Source organism: Cetorhinus maximus, chromosome 34 (genome assembly GCF_964194155.1).
Source record: "Cetorhinus maximus chromosome 34, sCetMax3.hap1.1, whole genome shotgun sequence".
Taxonomy (NCBI): Eukaryota; Metazoa; Chordata; class Chondrichthyes; order Lamniformes; family Cetorhinidae; genus Cetorhinus; species Cetorhinus maximus.
This window is the reverse complement of record NC_135912.1, coordinates 4,325,197-4,347,755: the sequence shown is the minus strand read 5'-3', so window position 1 is coordinate 4,347,755 and position 22,559 is coordinate 4,325,197. Positions and strand designations below refer to the sequence as shown.

Genomic DNA, 22,559 nt, shown 5'->3' with positions numbered 1-22,559 from the left:
GTCCATAACAGCATTTACCTTCCTCCCAACCTACTTCATCTCACCCGATCAGCATTACCTCCTACTCCTTTCTCCCTCATTTGGTTATCCTGCTTCACATATATGCATCTGTGCTATCCAACAGATGGTAGCGTTCTCACCACTCTCTGAACAAAGCAGTTTCTCTCGAAATCCCGACTGGATTTATTAAATGACCATCAGAAGGCTGTGGAGGCCAGGTCATTGAGTGTATTTAAGACCGAGATAGATAGGTTCTTGATTGGTAAGGGGATCAAAGGGTTGCAGGGAGAAGGCGGGGAGAATGGGGTTGAGAAACTTATCAGCCATGATTGAATGGCGGAGCAGACTCGATGGGCCGAATGGCCTAATTTCTGCTCCTACGTCTTATGGTCTTTTATTGATGTCTCGGTTTTGGAAGCCGCACAAGTCAGCCTCCATTTAGCTATATTTATATTTCTGTAGTTGAGTAGTTTTTCTCTCCTCGTGCACCCTGAATATCCCCCAGTCTCTATTCCGTCCCTGGTTGGAACTGAGCTGCCTGAGGAAAATTGCACCAGTTCCACAACCCCTCCTCCATCTTGTTTTAAAGAAATCGGTTTCCCTACAGGGAATTACGGCAATTAAAATTTACCACAATTAGCACACACTCATCTCCTAATGTTCCGATGACATGGAATTAGCTTCACTTTCCCCCTCTAGTGCCAGTCACCAGTACAGGTTCCCAGTTCTTCATTTCTTACTGTGGCCGATGGCTCTGACCTTGCAGCCTGCTGGTCAGCTCGCTATGGCCCCGGGTCGGATTTGTGTACACCATCCAAGACTAACCCTTCAGCACAGTACAGTACAGACAGCCGTGGCTCAATGGGTAGTACTCACTCCTCTAAGTCAGAAGGGTGTTGTTCCAACTCCCATTTCAGGGGCTTAAGCACACAGAGGGGGGAAAAAAAACCAGGCTGACACTCTAGTGCAGTACAGAGGGAACACAGCACTGTTGGAAGTGCTGTCTTTTGGATGTGGCGTTAAACTGAGGCCCCCATCTGCCCTCTCAGGCGGGCATAAGAGATCCCATGGCCCTATTCTGAAGAACCGCAGGGGAGTCCTGCCTAGTTCCCTGGGAAATAGTTATCCCCCAATCAACGTCACGAAAAATAGGTTATCTGGTCATTATTACATTGCTGTTTGCAGGAGCCTGCTGTGCGTAAAAAGACTAGCTGCCGTGACTACACTTCCAATACTTTATTGGCTGTTAAACATTCTGGGATGTCACAAGCTCCGATTGTTAAGCGTTCTGGGATGTCACAGGCTTGTGAAAGTCGCTATGTAAGCGAAAGATTTTCTTTCCACTTAATACGTTGGGCTGTAGCCTCTGAGCTCCAGGGCCGTGTATCTCGGGGGTGGGGTTACCTCAAAGACACCCCCACTCCTCCGCCACCCCCGGATGTTCCCGGGTAAGGATTGCACAGCATTTACCCAGGAAGTTCAAACCTCCGATCGCCCTGCACTGGGGAACCATCCAAAAATGTGACTCGAATCTGAAACTTTGGATGGTTCCGATTGTCTTACGTCAATAGTTATGCAGAAAAAGTTAGAAGAATTAAACCCACTTCTAGCTTCTGGGCAACTATTGGACAGACAAACCACCCCCCCAACAACCCAACACCACCCCCCCCCCCATGGGATTCTCCCCCCCAACCACCAACTGCACCTCACTCCAGGACTCCCCCCAACCCACACCTCTGAGTCTCCCCACCACACCTCCCAAATGGGGCTCCCCCAATCACACCCGAGACTCCCCCCCAACAGGACTCCCCACCCCAAGCCCCAGGACTCCCCCAACCCCTGGCCAGCACCTCCTAGGCCCAACTCGTCTCTTCCCCTCCCCCACTACGCTTCCTCCAAATTCTAACCACTTACCTGACAAACCTACCTTCTCCCTGGCTTGAAAGTGGCTGGACCTTTAAACCTACCTGATTTACGACAGCCAGTGCCGTAAAAAGAGGGGGCATGGCCTGCACATGTCTAACTCTGCAGCCCTCGAACAGAAGGCCCTGAGGACACGCTGCCCTGCACAGTTCTCGCCCGGCCTGAGTTGGAGGGTCAGACGAGAAAGGATCAGAAGAACTTGATGGTATGAAAGTAGGAGTGGAGTGGCAATCTGACCCCGATTGCCACCCCGCGCAAGTTCAGACCCATTGATATTCAATGGCATTACCATCGCTGAATCCCCAGTTTCAACATCCTGGGGGTTACCCTTGACCAGAAACTGAACTCGACTGGCCATCTGAATACTGTGGCTGAGAGAGCAGGTCAGAGGCTGGGAATTCTGCACCTTCTGACTCCCTAACACCTACAGTGTAGAAGTCAGGAGTGTGATGGAATACTCTACTTGCCTGGATGAGTGCAGCTCCAACAACACTCAAGGAGCTTGGCACCATCCATGACAAAGCAGCCCCGCTTGATTGGCACCCCATCCACAAACATTCACTCCCTCCACCACCGACGCACAGTGGTGGCAGTGTGTACCATCTACAAGATACACTGCAGCAATTCATCAAGGTTCCCTCGACATAACATCCAAACCTGTGATTTCTACCACCTAGAAAGGGAAGGGCAGCAGATGCACATGAACAGCGCCACTTGTAAGCTCCCCTCCAAGCCACACACCATCCTGACACGGAACTATATCGGCTGTTCCTTTACTGTCACTGGTTCAAAATCCTAGAACCCCCTTCCTAAAAGTGCTGTGGGTGTACGTACACCTCATGGGCTGCAGTGGTTCAAGGTGGCTCACCTCCATTTTACATATAAACTAGGAGCAGGAGTAGGCCACTCAGCCTTCTGACAATAAGGTCATGGCTGACCTGGCTGTAGCCTCCCTCCTACCCCCGGTAAGCCTTCACTCCCTTGCTTATCGAAGAACCTATCTACCTCTGCCTTGAAAATATTCAAAGCCTCTGCTTCCACTGTGTAGTTCGGCAAGGACAAATGCGACGGACGAACAGGACTCAGTACGAGCTGGAGTGCGCGTAGCAAGCAGAGCTCTGGATGAGCTCAAATTTATGGAGAGAGGAAGAGAGTTCCAAAGACTCGCTACCCTCAGAGAAAAAAATATCTTCTCAAATGGGCGGACCCTTTATTTTTAAGCAGTGACCCCTAGTTCTAGATTCTCCCAGGAGAGGAAACATCCTCTCCACATCCACCCTGTCAAGACCCCTCAGGATCTTATACGGTTCCTTCAAGTTGCCTCTCACTCTTCTAACAGGCAATTAGGGACGGGCAATAAATGCTGGCCTTGTCAGTGACCACCCACATCCCATGAAAAAAACACTGCCCATTAAGGCATAACAAGAAAACGTTTTACTCTCTGAATGGAAATCTCACGTCTCAACAACCTGCATTCATATAGCACCTTTAACATGGAAAGGCCTGCCAAGGCGCTTCTACGGGACGGAACCGGGCTGCGTCACCGGGCACTCATCCTCCTAAATTTCTTTCAAGTTGTTTTAAGGCAGTAGGTGAAACTGGTAAACATCCCACTCTTAGTTCGGTCTCCAGTGCAAGAGGACACTGGGAAGCTGAAATAAAAACAGAAAAAGCTAGAAATACCCAGCAGGTCAGGCAGCATCTGAGGAGAGAGAGAGAGAGAAAAACAGAGTTAACCCGTAATCATTGGCCAGAAATGTTAACTCTGCTTCTCTCTGAGATCTGCCTCGGATTTTGGACTCAGAAGGCTTCCCGCGTCCAGAGGCAAGACAAAGTGTATGTTTACATCCATTCTCCGCAGCTTGCTTCCCTGGGAACAGGTCGCTTGTTTGAAACCGGAGGCTATAGCTTGAGGGCCGCCAACATGCATGGCCGACCACCAGCTCTTACCACCTGCCTTAGGCGTATTGATAATCAACTTGTGGTGATGTTATGAATGCACCATCCTTGGCCTGGAGTGAGACTTGAACCTGGAACCTCTGGCTCAGAGGCAGGGACTCTACCCACTGTGCCACAAGATCTTTCTCCACTTCTGATCATTCCCCCTTTAATCTGTTTGGTCATCCCCACTACCCATTTCAAATTTCACACATTTTTAGGCCTAATTTTTATAAGCACTCCCCCTCACCCGTTCTTCAAATATTTTTCCCAAACCCACCATTTGTCCTACTCATCAGACATAGGTTGGACCAAAATGTCCCACTCAATTTGATTGCTCAGCACCAGAAATATCCATTCAAAGTAGGGGGCTAGAATCATAAAAAAACAGGAGCTTCCTAGGGGGCTTAGATGCTGAGAGGTTGTTTCCCCTTGTGGGAGAGTCTAAGACCAGGGGACATAATCTCAAAGTGAGGGGGCACCCACTTAAAACAGAGATGAGGAGGAATTTCTTCTCTCAGAGGGTAGTCAACCTGTGGAATTCTTTACCGCAGAGGGCTGTAGAGGCTGGGTTGTTAAGTATATTCAAGGCTGAGGTAGGCAGGTTCTTAACCTTTAAGGGAATCAAGGGTTTATGGGGAAAAGGCAGGAAATTGGAGTTGAGGATTATCAGATCAGCCATGATCTTGTTGAATGGCAGAGCAGACTCGATGGGCCAAATGGCCTACTTCTGCTCCTACATCTTAAGGTCTTAGGAGCGGGAGTAGGCCATGTGGTCTTTCGAGGCATGGCTGCCAATGGATACGCTAGAGATCAGAATAGGAGGATCCCAGAGCTCTCCAGTGGGTTGTAGGGCTGGTGGAGGTTACAGGGATAGGGAGGGGGAATAAGGCCACGGGGAGATTTGAAAACAAGGATGAGAATTTTAAAACAGAGGCGTTGGCAGGTCGGAAGTCAACGTGGGTTGGCAAGCACAAATGTGATGGGTGAACAGGGCTCAGTACGAGCTGCAGTGCGCGAAGCAAGCAGAGCTCTGGATGAGCTCAAATTTATGGAGAGTGGGAGATGGGAAGCCAGCCAGAAGAGCATTGAAATAGTCAAGCCCAGAAAACAACTTTAAAATTGTTGTTTGGTAGTCCAGAGCTTCAATGTTTCCAAAGTTTCTCATCTAGCACCCTTCAGGACAAGTGCAAGAATGCCAAATTTCAAACAATCACAATTTATACCACAGGAAAAAAAAGGGTACTGATGGGTCAACTCTGATTGGCTGAGGCGTTGTCACGGAGACAGCAATGGGCTCCCCAAGCTCCCAGGTAATTCAGAAAAGGCGCGAGGTTTGAACAAATTCCTTTTGTTTGCAGAGAACTGATCCCTGTATATTACTTCTAGCAAGCATAAAATATGAGCCACATTACGAGCTCAACTGATCGTCTTAAATTGGTTGCTTGTTTTTGCACACTCAGGATTAGTCAACAAGTGCTGCCCAATCTCAGAATCACATCAAACAGTTGACATTTTGTTTCGGGTTTTGCAAGCGCCGGGCTGCTTGAAGTATGGTCTGTACTCTGCCTATCACGGAGAACCAAAGGAGCATCACTGTTCAGTTCGATTGGCCAATCGCTGGGCCATACGGCCTACCGTACAACTTGAAAATTGAGGTGTTGCCAGACATGGAGATTCAGATGCAAAGTGGGGCAGGAATAGAGCAGAACCAGCTTCCCTTCCTCGACGGTGAACTCACATGTCTAAACATTTATTGCCTGACCCCATTGCAAATGCCTCAAGGAACGAGCACTATCTAAGTAGGGCAAAGATACTATTTCTGGTGCCGGTCTTACTGGCTCTAGTGCACTTTGATTTATTGCTACCTTCAGCTTTAACTTCCCAACGGAGTCTTTTGCTTCGTCAAGCTGGGATCCAATGTCCCTCTTGACCCAGAAGATAAACAGTGCTCTGCGTGTTACAAAGTTGAACAAACCAGGGCAAATAGAAGCCCCAAGCTGTAGGTCTGGATCTTTATGGGAGTTCGCTTGCTCTCCTGTGTGGATTCAGAGGAGAATTATTCGCCAGCAGAGTCCTGAACTGACTGGCAGCACTGTCTCTGTATTTGTTTAGCTCTCCCAGTCGATGGGGGTGGGGTGAGGTGGGGAAGAAACGTTTCATCCATTGGGTTGGTCAGGGTCAAGCACGTGCGTGTCAGAAGGCTTTTTTTTATGGTCCCATTTGAGTGATATCTCCTAAGTACACAGGCCCACACCAAAGCCAAGTACAGACTACATTCGAGCGTTCTAGCACAGAAAGAGACCATAAGATCATAGGAGCAGAAATTAGTCCATTCAGCCCATCGAATCTGCTCCGCCATTCAATCATGGCTGATAATTTTCTCAACCCCATTCTCCCGCCTTCTCCCCGTAACCTTTGATCCCCATACCAATCAAGAACCTATCTATCTCGGTCTTAAATACACTCAATGACCTGGCCTCCACAGCCTTCTGTGGCAATGAATTCTATAGATTCACCGCGCTCTGGCTAAAGAAGTTTCTCCTCATCTCTGTTCTAAAAGGTCTTCCCTTTACTCTGAGGCTATGCCCTCGGGTCCTAGTCTCTCCTACTAATGGAAACATCTTCTCCACGTCCACTCTATCCAGGCCTTTCAGTATTCTGTAAGTTTCAATCAGATCCCCCCTCATCCTTCTAAACTCCATCGAGTATAGACCCAGAGTCCTCAAACGTTCCTCATATGTTAAGCCTTTCATTCCTGGGATCATTCTCGTGAACCTCCTCTGGACACTCTCCAGGGCCAGCACATCCTTCCTGAGATACGGGGCCCAAAATTGCTCACAATATTCTAAATGTGGTCTGACCAGAGCCTTATAAAGCCTCAGCAGCACTTCCCTGCTTTTATATTCTAGTCCTCTTGAAATAAATGCCAACATTGCATTTGCCTTCCTAACTACCGACTCAACCTGCAAGTTAACCTTAAGAGAATCCTGGACTAGGACTCCCAAGTCCCTTTGCAATCCAGATTTCTGAATGCTCTCCCCATTTAGAAAATAGTCCATGCCTCTATTCTTCCTACCAAAGTGCATGACCTCACACTTCCCCACGTTGTATTCCATCTGCCACTTCTTTGCCCATTCTCCTAACCTGTCCAAATCCTTCTGCAGCCTCCCCGCCTCCTCAATACTACCTGTCCCTCCACGTATCTTTGTATCATCTGCAAACTTAGCCAGGATGCCCTCAGTTTCTTCATCTAGATCATTAATGTATAAAGTGAAAAGTTGTGGTCCCAACACTGACCCCTGCGGTACTCCACTAGTCACCGGCCGCCATCCTGAGAAGGACCCCCTTATCCACACTCTTTGCCTCCTGCCAGACAGCCAATCTTCTATCCATGTCAGTACCTTACCTCAAACACCATGGGCTCTTATCTTACTGAGCAGCCTCCTGTGCGGCACCTTGTCAAAGTTATCTACTTGGAAGTCCAAGCAGATAACATCCATTGGCTCTCCTTTGTCTAACCTACTCATTACCTCCTCAAAGAATTCTAACAGATTTGTCAGGCATGACCTCCCCTTGATGAAACCATGCTGACTTTGTCCGATTTTACCATGCAATTCCAAGTATTCTGAAATCTCATCCTTAATGATGGACTCTAAAATTTTACCAACGACCGACGTCAGGCTAATCGGCCTGTAATTTCCCGTCTTTTGCCTCACTCCCTTCTTAAACAGGGGGGTTACGTTAGTGATTTTCCAGTCCTCTGGGACCCTCCCTGACTCCAGTGATTCCTGAAAGATCACCACTAATGCCTCCACTATCTCTTCAGCTATCTCCTTCAGAACTCTGGGGTGTAATCCATCTGGCCCAGGTGATTTATCCACCTTCAGACCTTTCAGTTTTCCTAGCACCTTCTCCTTGGTAATGGGCACCATACTCACCTCTGCCCCCCGACTCTCTTGAACTTTGGGGATGTCACTCGTGTCTTCCACTGTGAAGACTGACGCAAAGTACCTATTCAGTTCCTCCGTTATTTCTTTGTTCCCTACTACTACTTCTCCAGCATCATTTTCCAGCGGCCCAATGTCCACTTTTGCCTCTCTCTTACCCTTTATATATCTAAAAAAACTCTTGCAATCTTCTTTTATATTACTGGCTAGTTTACCCTCATATTTACTCTTCTCCCTCCTTATTTCTTTTTTAGTTGTCCTCTGTTGGTCTTTGTAGGCTTCCCAATCCCCTGGTTTCCCACTGCTCTTCGCTGCATTGTATGCTTTCTCTTTAGCTTTTATGCTGTCCCTGACTTCCCTTGTCAGCCATGGTTGCCTCATCCTCCCTTTAGTATGCTTCTTCTTCCTAGGGATGAATTTTTGCAGTGTCTCCCATATTGCTCCCAGAAACTCCTGCCATTGCTGTTCCACTGTCTTTCCTGCTAGGCTCATCTCCCAGTCAATTCTGGCCAGCTCCTCCCTCATGCCTCTGTAGTTGCCTTTATTCAACTGTAATACCGTTACATCTGATTCCAGCTTTTTCCTCTCAAAATGCAGGGTAAATTCTATCATATTATGGTCACTTCCTCCTAAGGGTTCCTTCACCTTAAGCACCCTTATCAAATCTGCCTCATTACACATCACTAAATCTAGAATTGCCTGTTCCCTAGTGGGCTCCACCACAAGCTGCTCCAAAAAGCCATCTCGTAGACATTCCACAAATTCCTTTTCTTAGGATCCACTACCAACCTGATTTTCCCAGTCTACCTGCATATTGAAATCCCCCATGATCACTGTAACCTTGCCTTTCTTACACACCTTTTCCATCTCCTGGTGTATCTTGTGCCCCACATCCTGACTACTGTTCGGAGGCCTGTACATAACTCCCATTACGGTTTTTTTTACCTTTGCGGTTCCTTAACTTTACCCACACAGATTCTACATCATCTGACCCTACATCATTTCTTGCTATCAATTTAATTTCATTTCTTACTAACAAAGCAACCCCACCCCCTCTGCCAACCTGCCTATCTTTTCGATAGGATGTATATCCTTGGATATTTAGCTCCCAGTCCTGATCCCCTTGCAGCCATGTCTCCGTAATGCCCACCACATCATACCTGCCAATTTCAATCTGCGCCACAAGCTCATTTACCTTATTTCATATACTGCGTGCATTCAGATACAACACCTTCAGTCCTGTATTTCCCGTCCCCTTTCTCATTGTCGTCCCTTTATCTAATATGCTTGAAGTTAGATTCCTAGCCCTTTCCAAACACTCTGTGCTATTTTGTGTTCTGGAGACTTTAATAGCCTCTCCTGGGCTCTCCTTTCTTTTCAGTTTTTTCATAATTTTCCATGAAGTTGAATCCACCACCCCCACACGCTAACCTGCTGCTTTGTTTACCATTAGTCATACTTCTTGGAGTTTTACCCTTCCCTCCCTCCCCACTTTCTAGTTTAAAGTCCTCTCTGTTTAAAGAAAGAGGTCATTTTACCCTTCGGGTCACAGGGATAAGAAACAGGGACAGGAGTAGGTCCCTCGAGGCTGCTCCGCCAGTCAATAAGATCGTGGCTGCTCAGATTGTGGGTTTAATTTCATCTTCCTCCCTTTCCCCCTTAACTCCCTTGTCAATCAAAACTTCCTCTAAATCAGCCTTGAATATATTCAATGACCCAGCCTCCACTGCTCGGTGGGGGAGAGAAGACCAAAGTTGAATGACCCTCAGAAGAAATTCGTCATCTCCGTCTTAAGTGAGTGACCCCTTACTTGAAACTGTGCCCCCTGGTTCTAGACTCCCCTGCGAGGGGAAAAATTGGCTCGGTATCTCCTCGTCACGCCCCCTCAGAATCTCTCATGTTTCAATAAGATCACCTCTCATTCTTCGAAGCACAAATGAGTACAGGCCCAACTTGCTCAACCTTCCCCCATAAGACAAACCCCTTCAACCCAGGAATCAGTGTGCTTCATGCCTGCTCTCCAAAAGGTGTCTCTACGCTGCTCCCCACCCCACCAAATAACAAGGGCTCAAGGTCAATCTTGATGACTGGCACACACAGACACATTCTAGTTCACTAATGACGCTCAGGGAAGGATCAGGGTCAATGCGGAGAGGGTGTTTCCTCTTGTGGGAGAATCTAGAACTAGGGGTCACTGTTTAAGAATAAGCGGCCGCCCATTTAAAACAGAAATGAGGCAAAATTTTTTCCACTCAGAGGGTCGTGAGTCTTTGGAACCCTCCTCCTGAAAAGGTGGCGGAAGTAGAGTTTTTGAATATTTTTAAGGCAGAGGTGGATAGATTCTTGGTAAGCAAGGGGGCGATAGGTTAATGGGAGTAGGTGGGATGCAGATTTCAGGTTACTATCAGATCAGCCGTGATCTTATTAAATGGCAGAGTAGACTTGAGGGGCTGAATGGCCTACTCCTGCTCCTTGATCGTATGTTCGTATCTGCTGTCCTTACCCGGTCTGGCCTACGTGCGACTCTCGACCCACAGCAGTGTGGTTGACTTTTTGCGGCCCTCTGGAAAGGCCTAGCAAGCCACTCAGTTGTATCAAACCAGTAATCAGTGGCTTCAAGAAGATGACCGGGTGCCATCAAGGCGTAACACAGGAGCTTTGTAAAACAGAGTCTGACACCGAGCCACATAAGGAGAGATGAGGTCAGGTGGCTAAAAGCTTGGTGAATGAGATAGGTTTTAAAGAGCAAGGTTCAAGGGGTAAAGCAAGGTAGAGAGGCGGGGAGTTGTAGGGATGGTATTCCAGAACATAAGGTTTTACTTATTTACATCTTTAAAAAACAAAATTGACACTCAACTCGCCCTGAGAATATGAGGAGGGGATTACTAGGAACTTAGATGCAATCACTCACTGTGTACTTAAACACAGTCACTTGTGAATGAACCCAATAAAAAAAGGGTAGGTAGGTTCAATTTTGTCCTTGTTCCTTGCCCAGAAGGTATGGGTGGTCACAGGTTGGGGCCGGCAGCTCATCCCCTGAAGTCTTCCGCTTCAACCGAGGGTTGGGAAAAGAGAGACTCAGCGACGGCAGCTGCAGTGACATGCGGTCAACAGGATATAGCTCACTCTGAGCAGGGTGAGGTGCCAGGCACAGCACCAGCTGGAGACAGTGAATCTGACCAGAAGGCATGGAAACCAAGATTGGCGACTCACCAGGCTGTCAGAATTCTGCAGCAAAAAACAAAAATTGCTGGAAAAACTCTGCAGGTCTGACAGCATCTGCGGAGAGGAAGACAGAGTCAACGTTTCGAGTCCGTGCGGCTCTTCATCAGAACATCTGATGGTCAGAATTCTGCAGTCCCTGCCCCCACCCTCGATTTTCTCCTCTGGATGCTGAGTTTTTCCTAGGGTTACAATTCCCCGATTCCTCAAACATTTAAGAGCATAGGAAATAGGAGCAGGAGTAGGCCTTTCAGCATCTCAAGCCTGCCCCGCCAGTCAATAAGATCGTGGCTGATCACACGTGATATTAACTCCAATCTCTTGCCTGCTCCCCATAACCCTCGAATCCCTGGTCAATCAAAAGTCCGGCTAACTCAGACTCGAATATATTCAATGACCCGGCCTCCATGACTTACTGGAGGAAAGGGAACTCCAAACACCAACAACGTTCAGAGAAGTAATTCCTCCTCATCTCCGTCTTAAATGGGACACAAATATCCCAGGAGAGCTTTTAAATATGGAGGCAATGACAACAAAGACCGATTATTTTCCTTTTATTCATTCTTGGGATGTGGGTGTCATCAGCAAGGCCAGCATTTACTGCCCGTCCTTAACTGCTCCCGAGAAGGTGGTGGTGAACCACCTTCTTGAACCGCTACAGTCCGTGTAGTTAAGGTGTCCCTACAGTGCCGTGACTGAGAGTGTTCCAGGGTTCAGACGCGGTGATGATAAAAGTCTGGACAAGGTATTGCCAAGTCAGGATGGTGTGTGACTCGGAGGGGAACCTGGAGGTGATGAGGCTCCCGTGCACCCGCTGCCCTTGTTCATCCAAGTGGTAAAAGTTTGGAAGGTGCTGTCGAAAGAGCCTTGACAAGTGGCCAGTGGATTTTGTAGGCAGTACATACTGCAGCCAGGGTAGTTGAGAGAGTGAATATTTAAATGAGTTGGATTAATAATTTTAAACCTGAGCTTGGTAGGTTTTTGCTAGACAAGACCATAAAAGGATATGAAGCCAACATGGGTGGATGGAGTTAAGAGAAGGCCAGCCATGTTCTAATTGAATGACACGGAACAGGCTCGAGTGGCTGAATGGCCTCTTATGTTGTGTCTTACATCACTCAAGGAGGCCATACCACCTGTTGTGTCCATGCTGGAATACTTAGCATGATCTAAGCGGCAAGGTGATGGAATCAAGGTGCAGTTGGTTGGGCGAGTTGAAATGAGAGGGTTAAGTTTGATGGGATGAATGGCCATTTCAGGTCCTTGACGTATTTTTTTAATATGCTAATATCCTTAATTTCGTGCAGGGCACAAATGAGTCAATTAAGCAAGGCACAATTTTTTCCCTTTATTCTTTCATGGGATGTGGGCGTCGCTGGCAAGGCCAGCATTTGCTGCCCATCCCTAATCGCCCTTGAGCTGAATGGCTTGCACGACCATTTCAGAGGGGCAGCCAAGAGTCAACCACATTTGCTGTGGGTCTGGAGTCACATTTAGGCCAGACCGGGTAAGGACGGCAGATTTCCTTCCCTAAATTATTTCAATTATAATCGCTTGGGGTACTCTTTTGACACTTCTAGCATTTAAACTTTCTGTTGGCTATGGAAAAAATGATTTGGGGTGGGGTAGGGGATCCCCAATGCCTCCAAAATGGACAACAGCAAATCGGAAGATCACCACAAGTCCTGTGGCAGGAGAGGCTTGGAATTTGCATATAAAATAATTGGATAGATTAAATTAAGTAGACAAATGAAATGGTTGACGGAGGAAAGAATGGAATAAAAGAGCAGAAAACTTCAACAGAGGAGAGTAAACAAGAGAGGAAGAAGAGAATAGAAGGATGTGCTGATGGGATGGGGCGAAAAGGATGAGGAGGTGGCAGTTTGTGTGGAGTATAAATGCCAACATACACACTTCACACTTAGGCCCAATGGCCTGTTCCTGTGCTGTAGACTCAATGTGACACAAGAGGAGCTCATGCTTAATTCAATTATCCCTTAATTATTTTAATTTATTCAGGGTAATTACTATAATAAAACCACTGCTGACATTTGGGCTGCTGCAGCTGCATTAACTCTCGCTTTGCAGCGCATGGGCAGAAAATGAGCCAACCCAGGGAGATGGCAGTAAGGAGGCAAGAAATAGGAACAGGAATGGGCCATATAGCCTCTCGAGCCTGCTCCGCCATTCAATATGATCATTGATGATCTTCTACCCTAGTTCCATCTTCCCGCACTGTCCCCACAATTATCTATCGACCTCCGTCTTAAGTATACTCAATGACTGAGCTTTCACAGCTCTCTGGGGTAGGATGGTAGGGTGGGGGGGGGATAGTGGTAAGGTGGTAATGTCACCGAACTAGTAATTTTGGGGACACGGGTTCGAATCCCATCACAGCAGCTGGTGGAATTTAAGTTCAATTAATAAAATCTGGAATTGCAAGCTAGTCTCAGTAATGGTGGCTGGGACAACTATCATCGATTGTCGTAAAAAAACCCATCTGGGTTCACGAACGGCTTTTAGGGAAGGTAATCGGCCATGCTTAACCCAGTCTGGCCTACACGTTTCCAGATCCACAGCAAAGTGGTTGACTCTTAACTGCCCTCTGAAATGGCTTAACAAACTACTCGCGTCAAGGGCAATGAGGGACGGGCAACAAATGCTGACCTTGCCAGCGACGCCCACATCCCATGAATCAATAAAGAAAAATAATAAGTCCCACCCCCCTTTCCATGTAGTTCTGCCAGGGGTTTTGGGGTTCAGGTTCCGATCTGGTTCCCTTTTGAAAGGCACCATTGCACCCGCCTCCTCCATACACTCAGGCAGTGAATTTCAATTAAAAAAAAACATTCGTTCATGGGATACGAGTGTCGTTGCCTAGGCCAGCACTCATTGCTCATCCATTGAGGTGGTGGTGAGCTGCCTTCTCGAACCACTGCAGTCCGCCTGGATGTATGTCTACCCGTAATGCTGTTAGGGAGGGAGTTCCAGGTTCTTGATCCAGCGACAGTGAAGGAACGACCATGAGAGGTTTTTTTGAAGTTGCAGAGAGGTGGGGAAAAGTCAACAGAGACAATTTTTCTTCCCAGTGATCAAGGGTCTACATCATGGGGGTGGGGCATGGATACAAGATAAAACGCAAGAGGTGTAACGATGCAGAGAATACACGGAATGTGGGGTCTTGCCGTGCATCGCTTCCTATATCACAGCAGCACTGTTCAAGTACTTTGGCTTAGAGTGAGGGGATGTAAACAAGTTCCAACGCATGAGATTTAGGATAGCTAGCTGGAGAAACATGTTTGGACACAGCGTTGGGAATTTGTGGAATGCACACCGCTGAGGGACCTCATCAACACTTAAGAACAGGTTAGATATGTGGTTGAAAATGGTTATGGGATGGTAAAGGGATACGGGCGTAAGGCATGATTAGGTTACTGCTCAAATACAGGTAAACACTAACAGACACAAGCAACTCAGCTGAGCCGTGTGACCTGTTTCTGTACTGTATATGAATTCTCCCATAAAAATGCTTTATATTAATGCCAAACTGCCTGCTTATTCCTTTCATGGGGTGTGGGCGTCACTGGCCAGGCCGGCATTTGTTGCTCATCCCTAACTGCCCTCGAACCGAGTGGCCTGCTTGGCCATTTCAGAGGGGCAGTTAAGAGGCAACCATATTGCTGTGGGTCTGGAGTCACATGTAAACCAGGCCAGGTGGCAGACTTTTCCTTCCCTAAAAGACGATAGTAAACCAGATGGATTTTTATAACAATCGATGATAGTTGCTATGGTCACCATTACTGAGACGAGCTTTCAATTTCAGATTTATTAATTGAATTTAAATTTCACCAGCTGCCATGTCCCCAGAGCATTAGCCTGGGCCTATGGATTACTAGTCCAGTGACATTACCACTACACCACTTGGATCAGAAGCGTGGATTGTATTCCAGCCTGACACATAACCTATAACAGCTGGCTGACTATAGGGCTGAGAGTGGTAGGGTGGGGAGTTGTTGGGGGGTGGTGGTGAAGACAGGACAGAGCTGATCCAGATTTAGTCCTGACCCGACATTCACACATGCAACCTGGGAGGAAAGACTCAGTATCAATATCGTCTGCCAGCGAAATGCTCCAACCAGAATGGTCCATTGTTGTCTGATAATTAGAGGTTGGGGTTCGGGCCAAGAAAGAAACTGACTACGTTCTTGACAAGTTTGCAGGAAAGATATCTGGCCTGAGGGAGCAGGCGAATTTGATTCCGCTGCTATTGATGAAATGTGATCCAATGAAAGGCAAGAGCCTCTCATTTCCCTATTACAGAGGGTGATGAGCAATCCCAAGAGAATTCAGAAGCAACTGTTGCACAATAGGGAGCACAGCACTAGTTCCTTACAACACACCAACCCAACCCTTCCCAAGAATGGAATTATTCAGTCCTGCAGCACAGAAGGAAGCCATGTGGCCCGTCATGCCTGCGCCAACCTCTCCAATTTGTCCCCACTATTCCAACCCTACCCTTTCCTCGTCAACTTGCAAATTTTCATTTTCAAGTATTTATCCAATTTCCTTTTGAAAGTCGCTCTTCAATCTGCTTCCAGCACCTTTCAGGCAGCGTGCTCCAGATTATAAAAACCTACAGTGTAATAAGAAAAATTCTCATTCCCCCTACCTCCAGTTCTTTGGCTAATTCTCTTGTATCTGTGTCCCTCTGGATACTGACCCTCCTGCCACTGGAAACAGTTTCGCCTTATTTACTCTTATCATAATTTTGAACTGCTCCGCTAAATTTTCCCTTAACGTTCTCCGCTCTAAGAACAACCCCGGCTTCACCAGACTCCCCCCGTAACTGAGATTCCCCCATCCCAATTAAACAAAAAGCTCAAAACGAAGCGAGTGTTGAATTGGAGCGTCTCTGGCCACTAATGCTCCACAGATTTCCACGTTACAGAAGAAAACCAAATTGTGGCAAGAAGAGGAAAAAAGGAAACCCTTAACTCATTTAACAAAGGACCTGGATCTGCACCTGAAGTGCTGTAAACTGCAAGGCTATGGGTTGGGCGCTGGGAGTTATGGTTGGAACGGGTGGCTAGTTTAGTGTTTTATCATTTTTGGCTGGCGCAGACACGATGGGCTGAATGGCCTCTTTCCATGCCGTAGCTTTTCTATGATTCTATTTTTAAAAAAAATACGTTGTCTGCTCATTATCTAACTGCTGTTTATGAGAGAGTTTGCTGCGCTCAAATTGGTTGCTGTGTTTCCTACATTACATTGGTGACTACATCATGTACAAGGAGCAGACTCGATGGGCCGAATGGCCTAATTTCTGCTCCTATGTCTTATGGACTACACTTCAAAAGTATTTCATTGACTATGAAGTGCTTTTGGATGACCTGAGGTTGGGAAAGAGCATAAGAAATAGGAGCAGGAGTAGGGCCATTCGGCCCCCCTGAGCCTGCTCTACCATTCAATAAGATCATGGCTGATCTGATTGAGGCCTTAGCTCCACTTTCCTGCCTGCTTCCCCCCCGCCTGCCCCCCCCCATAACACTTGACTCCCTTGTCAATCAAAACTCTGTTTAACTGAGCCTTGAATATATTCAATGACACAGCCTCCACTGCTCACTGGGGGACAGAGTTCCAAACACTAACGACCCTCTGAGAGAGGAAATTCCTCATCTCCATCTTAAATGGGAGACCCCTTACTTTGAAACTGTGCCCACTAGTTCTAGACTCCCCCACGAGGGGAAACATCCTCTCAGCATCTACCCTGTCAAGACCCCTCAGAATCTTAAGCTAAAAGCAAAATACTGTGGATGCTGGAAATCTGAAACAAAAACAGAAAATGCTAGAAAGACTCCGACGAAAAGCCCTGCTGAGTTTTTCCAGCATTTTCTGTTTTGGTTTGCCTCAGGATCTTATATGTTTCACTAAGATCACCTCTCATTCTTCTAAACTCCAATGAGTACAGGCCCAAACCGCTCAACCCTTCCTCATAAGACAAACTCTCATCGCAGGAATCAGACTAGTGAACCTTCTCTGAAATGCTTCCAATGCAAGTATTTCCCTCCTTAAGTAAGGTCATAAGTAAACATGGCACTCCAGATGCAGTCTCACCAATGTCCTGCACAGTTGTAGCAAGACTTCTCTACTTTCATACCCTATCCCCCATGCAATTAAGGCCAACATTCCATTTGCCTTCCCAATTACTTGTTGTACCTCCATGATGACTTTTTTGTAATTTGTGTACAAGGACACCCAGGTCCCGCTGTACTGCGCTATGTGAATGAAGGTCCTTTTTCTGGCAGACTCCCTCCCTTTCTAAGAAATCGGAAAGCCCGACTTATGCATCAGGAGCACGAGAATCTCACGCCTGAAGTAAAAATGAAGGTCACAGAAAACTGTTTCGCAACAGTCGGAGTTACAAAGCAAAACGTATTTACTGATCGCTACAAAGCAAAGGGGGGAAATTAGAGCAAAGAAACACATGGCCTCTGTTTCTGTGTAGCTCGGAGACAATGAGGCCAACAGCAGCTAACTCAACACAGCCCAAGGTTCAAACTTCAAGGGGCCCGGTGCCAAGGAACATAACTAGTTATTCACTGAGCCATTATAGGAATCATTCTAGTAGAAAAAACTTGCTCCTTTCGCACCCTCACGACATCCCAAAGCATTTTCCTGACCCCGAAGTGCTTTTTTCTTTGAAATGCAGTCACTTTGAAATGTTTGGGAAATGCAGCAGCCCATTTGCTCAGTGAGCGCGCACAAACAGCAAGGAGCTCATGATCAGATGATCTGTCATTAAGTGGTGGGGTAAATATTAGTCAGGACGTGATGGAGAACAGCCCTGTTCTTTTTCAAACAGTGCCTTGGTGTGGCTTACATGCACAGATGGTTTTACACCTCATCTTTTTTTATTCGTTGATGGGATGTGGGCGTCGCTGGCTAGGCCAGCATTTATTGCCCATCCCTAATTGCCCTTGAGAAGGTGGTGGTGAGCTGTCTTCTTGAGCCGCTGCAGTCCCTATGGTGTAGGTACACCCACTGTGCTGTTAGGGAGTTCCAGGATTTTGACCCAGCAACAGTGAAGGAACGGCGAAATATTTCCAAGTCAGGTGGTGTTCCCATGTGTCTGCTGCCCTTGTCTTTCTAGATGGTAGCGGTCATGGGTTTGGAAGGTGCTGTCTAAGGAGCCTTTATTTCTAAACTGTGTCCTCTGGTTCTCGTCTCTCCCAAACATCCTTTCAGCAGCCACCTTGTTAAGTCGCCTCAAGTCCTCCCTTCTCTCAGGAAAACATCCCAAGTTTCTCCAAACCATCCAGGATGGTGGGTGACTTGGAGGGGAACTTGCATGTGGTGTAGGTACATCCACAGTGCTGTTAGGGAGGGCGTTCCAGGATTTTGACCCAGTGATAGTGAAGGAACAGCGATGTAGTTCCAAGTCAGCTGCTGTTCCCATGTGTCTGCTGCCCTTGTCCTTCTAGATGGTGGAGGTCGTGGGTTTGGGAGGTGCTGTCTAAGGAGCCTTGGCGAGTTTGTTCAGTGCATTTGGTAGATAGTACACACTGCTGCCACTGTGCATTGGTGCTGGAGGGAATGAATGTTTGTGGATGGGATGCCAATGAAGCCAAAGAAATTCGGGTATAGTAGTAAATAAGTTACGTTCCAGGTTTAGCAATCCTGAGGCTTGGACTAATGACCCCGGAGACAGAGCTCAAATGCCACCACAGCAACTGCCGATTTTAAACTTCATGAACTAAACCCGAAATTAAAAAGCTACTTTCAGTAATGGCACCGTGAAGCTGCCAGCTTGTTATAAAAACCCATCCGGTTCACTGACATCCTTCTGGGAGGGAAATCTGCTGTCCTTACCCAGTCTGGCCAGTACAAGACTCCAGACCCACAGCAATGGGGTTGACTCTTGACCGCCCCCTCTGAAATGGCTGAGCAAGCCACTCGGTCAGATTGCAGAAGGTGGCTCACCACCACCTTCTCAAAAGGATTTAGGGGTGGGAAACGAATGCTGGCCTTGCCCGCAGTGCCGACACCCCTTTGACAGTGTGCCATTGCCTCAGTAACTACACTGGGAGTGTTCAATCTGGACCTCATGCTAAGTGCCTGGAGTGGGGCATGAACCCACATCCTTCTATCCCAGTGGCGAGTGCAAGCCGATGACACCAAATAATGAATTGGGATTACCTAACCAGGCCACAGTAGTTTCAGGATCTTCGTTATGTCACCCGTGCTAAGGATGCTGGAACCTGTGCGAACCCCTCTAAACAGTTTTCCAACCCTTCAGAGCAGTGAAATCACACTGGAACATTAACTCTATTTCTTTCTCCACAGATGCTACCTGACCTGCACAGTATTTCAGTGTCCAGAGTGTACTTGTTTTTGTTTTAAGGTATTATCTCTATTTAGATGACGCGCAGGTATACATCTGCCTTCTGTTCTGTATAATTTTAGTTTAAAGGAAAAAAGTCACTTTAAAAAAAATACAGACACCTTAGATAAACGAAAAGGGGGTGGGTTGAACTCGAAAATCTAGGCACGCCTCCTGATGTAGTACTAAGGGATTGCTGCACTGTCAAATGTGTATGAATCAAAGAACAGTTCTAGCACAGGAGGCCATTCAGCCTTTGTATCTGTGCCAGCTCTCTGCAAGAACAACGCAGCTAGTTGAACTGTCCCGCCCTTTCCTCATAGCCCTGCAAATATTTCCCACTTAGGGGCGAGGTGGGGAGAAATGTTTTTACTTGGAGGGCTGTGAATCTTTGGAATTCTCTACCCCAGAGGGCTGTGGAAGCTCAGTCACTGAGTATGTTTAAAGGAGGGATCGGCAGGTTTCTAAATACCAATGACACAAAGCGATATGGGGATAGTGTGGGAAAAAGGCATGATCAGCCATGATCGTACTGAATCGTGCAGAACACCTTCGGTCTGTCCGCAAGCATTACCCAGACCTCCCTGTCACTTGCCATTTCAACACTCCACCCTGCTCTCACGCCCACATGTCCGTCCTTGGCCTTCTGCATTGTTCCAGTGAAGCTCAACGCAAACTGGAGGAACAGCACCTCATCTCCCGACTAGGCACTTTACAGCCTTCCGGACTGAATATTGAGTTCAACAATTTCAGATCATGAACTCTCTCATCCATCCCCACCGCCTTTCCGATCTCCCCCTTTTTTCCCCCCAGTATCCCACCTATTTCCATTATTTTTAAATGTATTTCCATCCATTGTTTTATCTCTGCCTTTTAGCCTATTTTGATTCCTTCACCCCACCCCACCCCCACTAGGGCTATCTGTACCTTGCTTGTCCTGCTTTCTACCCTTAATTAGCATATTCCTTAGATAATATCATCTCTTTCAACACCTCTTTGTCCTTTTGTCTGTGACATCTTTTGGTTATCTCCACCTATCACTGGCCCTCTATCCAGCTCTACCTGTCCCACCCCCCCGCTCCCCCTTAAACCAGCTTATATTTCACCTCTCTTCTACTTTTACTTAGTTCTGTTGAAGAGTCATACGGACTCGAAACGTTAACTGTGTTCCTCTCCGCAGATGCTGCCCGACCTGCTGAGTTTTTCCAGGTATTTTTATTTTTGTTTTGGGATTTCCAGCATCCGCAGTTTTTTTGCTTTTATCGTACTGAACGGTGGAGCAGACGCGATGGGCTGAATGGCCTAGCCCTGTTCCTAAGAATCTGCCTCCACCACGCTCTGGGTGATGATCTCACGGTCACCATGACCGAGGGCAGCTTTCAATTCCAGGTTTAAAAATTAATTCGTTCGTTAATTACAACAAGCGATGATGGTCGTCACTACTGAAAATAGCTTTCCATCACATATTTTTAAAAAAAAAATCAATTAATTACAACAATCGATGATAATTTCATGGTCGTCACTACTGAAAATAGCTTTCCATCACATATTTTTAAAAAGAAAATTAATTAATTACAACAATCGATGATAATTTCATGGTCGTCACTACTGAAAATAGCTTTCCATCACATATTTTTGAAAAAAAATTAATTAATTACAACAATCGATGATAGATTCATGGTTGGTGTTACTGAGGTGACTTCCAATTCCTCATTTTATTGAACTTAAAATTCCACCAGCTGCCATGTTAGGATTTGAATCCTTCTTCCCCCCTTTTTCCCCCTTTCTCCCCTTCCCCTCCCCAGCCTGAGTCTCTGGATGTGCTAGTCCAGTGATATTAACTTCACAACCGCAGTCCACCCGATGAAAACAGGCGACTTCATTGGCTGTTGGAAGTGCTCCAGGGGTTGGGCAAGGGCAGCTAGACAAAGGCAGGCCTGGCCTTCGATTGATCAATGCTCTTGTCTGGCACCTTGGGCTGCAAGCTGAGGTCCCACCCACCGCCCCTCCTGATTGGCCGGGTTGGGTTGCCATTCTCAATGGCCATTGGCTGGCCCGACTGTCAATCAATCAGGGCGGGCGGACCCCTAGAAACTTGCCCCCCCCCCCCCCCAGTATGACAATTAAAATGCCTCCGGCTCCGCTGCCCCATCATCGCTCCAACGTCGCCAGGCGGAATATAAGGTGATGAATCGGCGGGAAGGAGGAGGAACGAGCGCCGAGGAACCGTTTAAAACCAGTAAATGGGCTTACCTGGTGACGTCGCGCGCTCTTACCTGAGGCTCAGGTGAGCACAAGCCGGAAACAAGCTGAGATTATTCCATTTTATTCATTTACATTCCCTCCCCCACCCCCAAAATTTATTTGGACTCTGGCTGCACCTACCATGTCGGCGGTCTGCAATCTGCGAGTTGCAATCTCCCGGCCCCCCCCCACTCCTCCTCCACCTCCACCACACACACCTCCTCCCTCGCCAGGTTGCTGCCCGCGGAAACTTGCCCACCCGCTCGCTCCTGCCGCCGGAGCTGTCACTCAGCCATCGAGCGGAGGGAGGAGGGCTGCGCATGCGCCGCTCTCGTAGCCGTCCCCGCCCCCTTTCCAAGGTTTCGGGTCTTTCCGGCCGCCCTCGGGCGCTTTCCGATCACCCCGGCGGTGTGAAAGGTGCGCATGCGCCACTCTCGCCGTCCCGCCCCGCCCCCTTCCAAGGTTTCGGGTCTTTCCGGCCGCCCTCGGGCGCTTTCCGATCACCCCGGCGGTGTGAAGGTGCGCATGCGCCACTCTCCCCACCACCCCCGCCTGCCCGCCCGCCCCTCCAAGGTTTCTGGTCTTTCCATCCGTCCTCGGCACTTGCCGATCACCGGACTGATTGAAGATGCGCATGCGTCATAAACACAGGCTCGCTTGCTCTCTCTCCTCGCTCTTCCTCCGTCCCGTTCCACAAGGTTTCGGGTCTTTCCGGCCGCCCTCGGCGCTTTCCGATCACCGAACTGATTGAAGATGCGCATGCGTCATAAACACAGGCTCGCTCGCTCTCTCTCCTCGCTCTTCCACCGTCCCGTTCCACAAGGTTTCGGGTCTTTCCGGCCACCCTCGGCACTTTCCGATCGCCCAGGCCCCTCGGCGGAGTACAGCCACGCACGCGCCGA

General features: G+C 47.8%; 1 protein-coding gene across 1 annotated transcript in view; it reads right to left on the bottom strand.

Annotated features, from left to right (window-relative positions):
* ap1s1 (adaptor related protein complex 1 subunit sigma 1) overlaps positions 1–21,945 on the bottom strand; it is a 46,436-nt gene extending 24,491 nt beyond the window's left edge. The window contains exon 1 of the mRNA XM_078533884.1: positions 21,799–21,945. Within this exon, the coding sequence (XP_078390010.1) occupies positions 21,799–21,801 (3 nt within the window). The 5' untranslated portion in view covers positions 21,802–21,945. The remainder of the gene's footprint in view (positions 1–21,798) is intronic.
* Between the last annotated feature and the right edge of the window lie 614 nt (positions 21,946–22,559).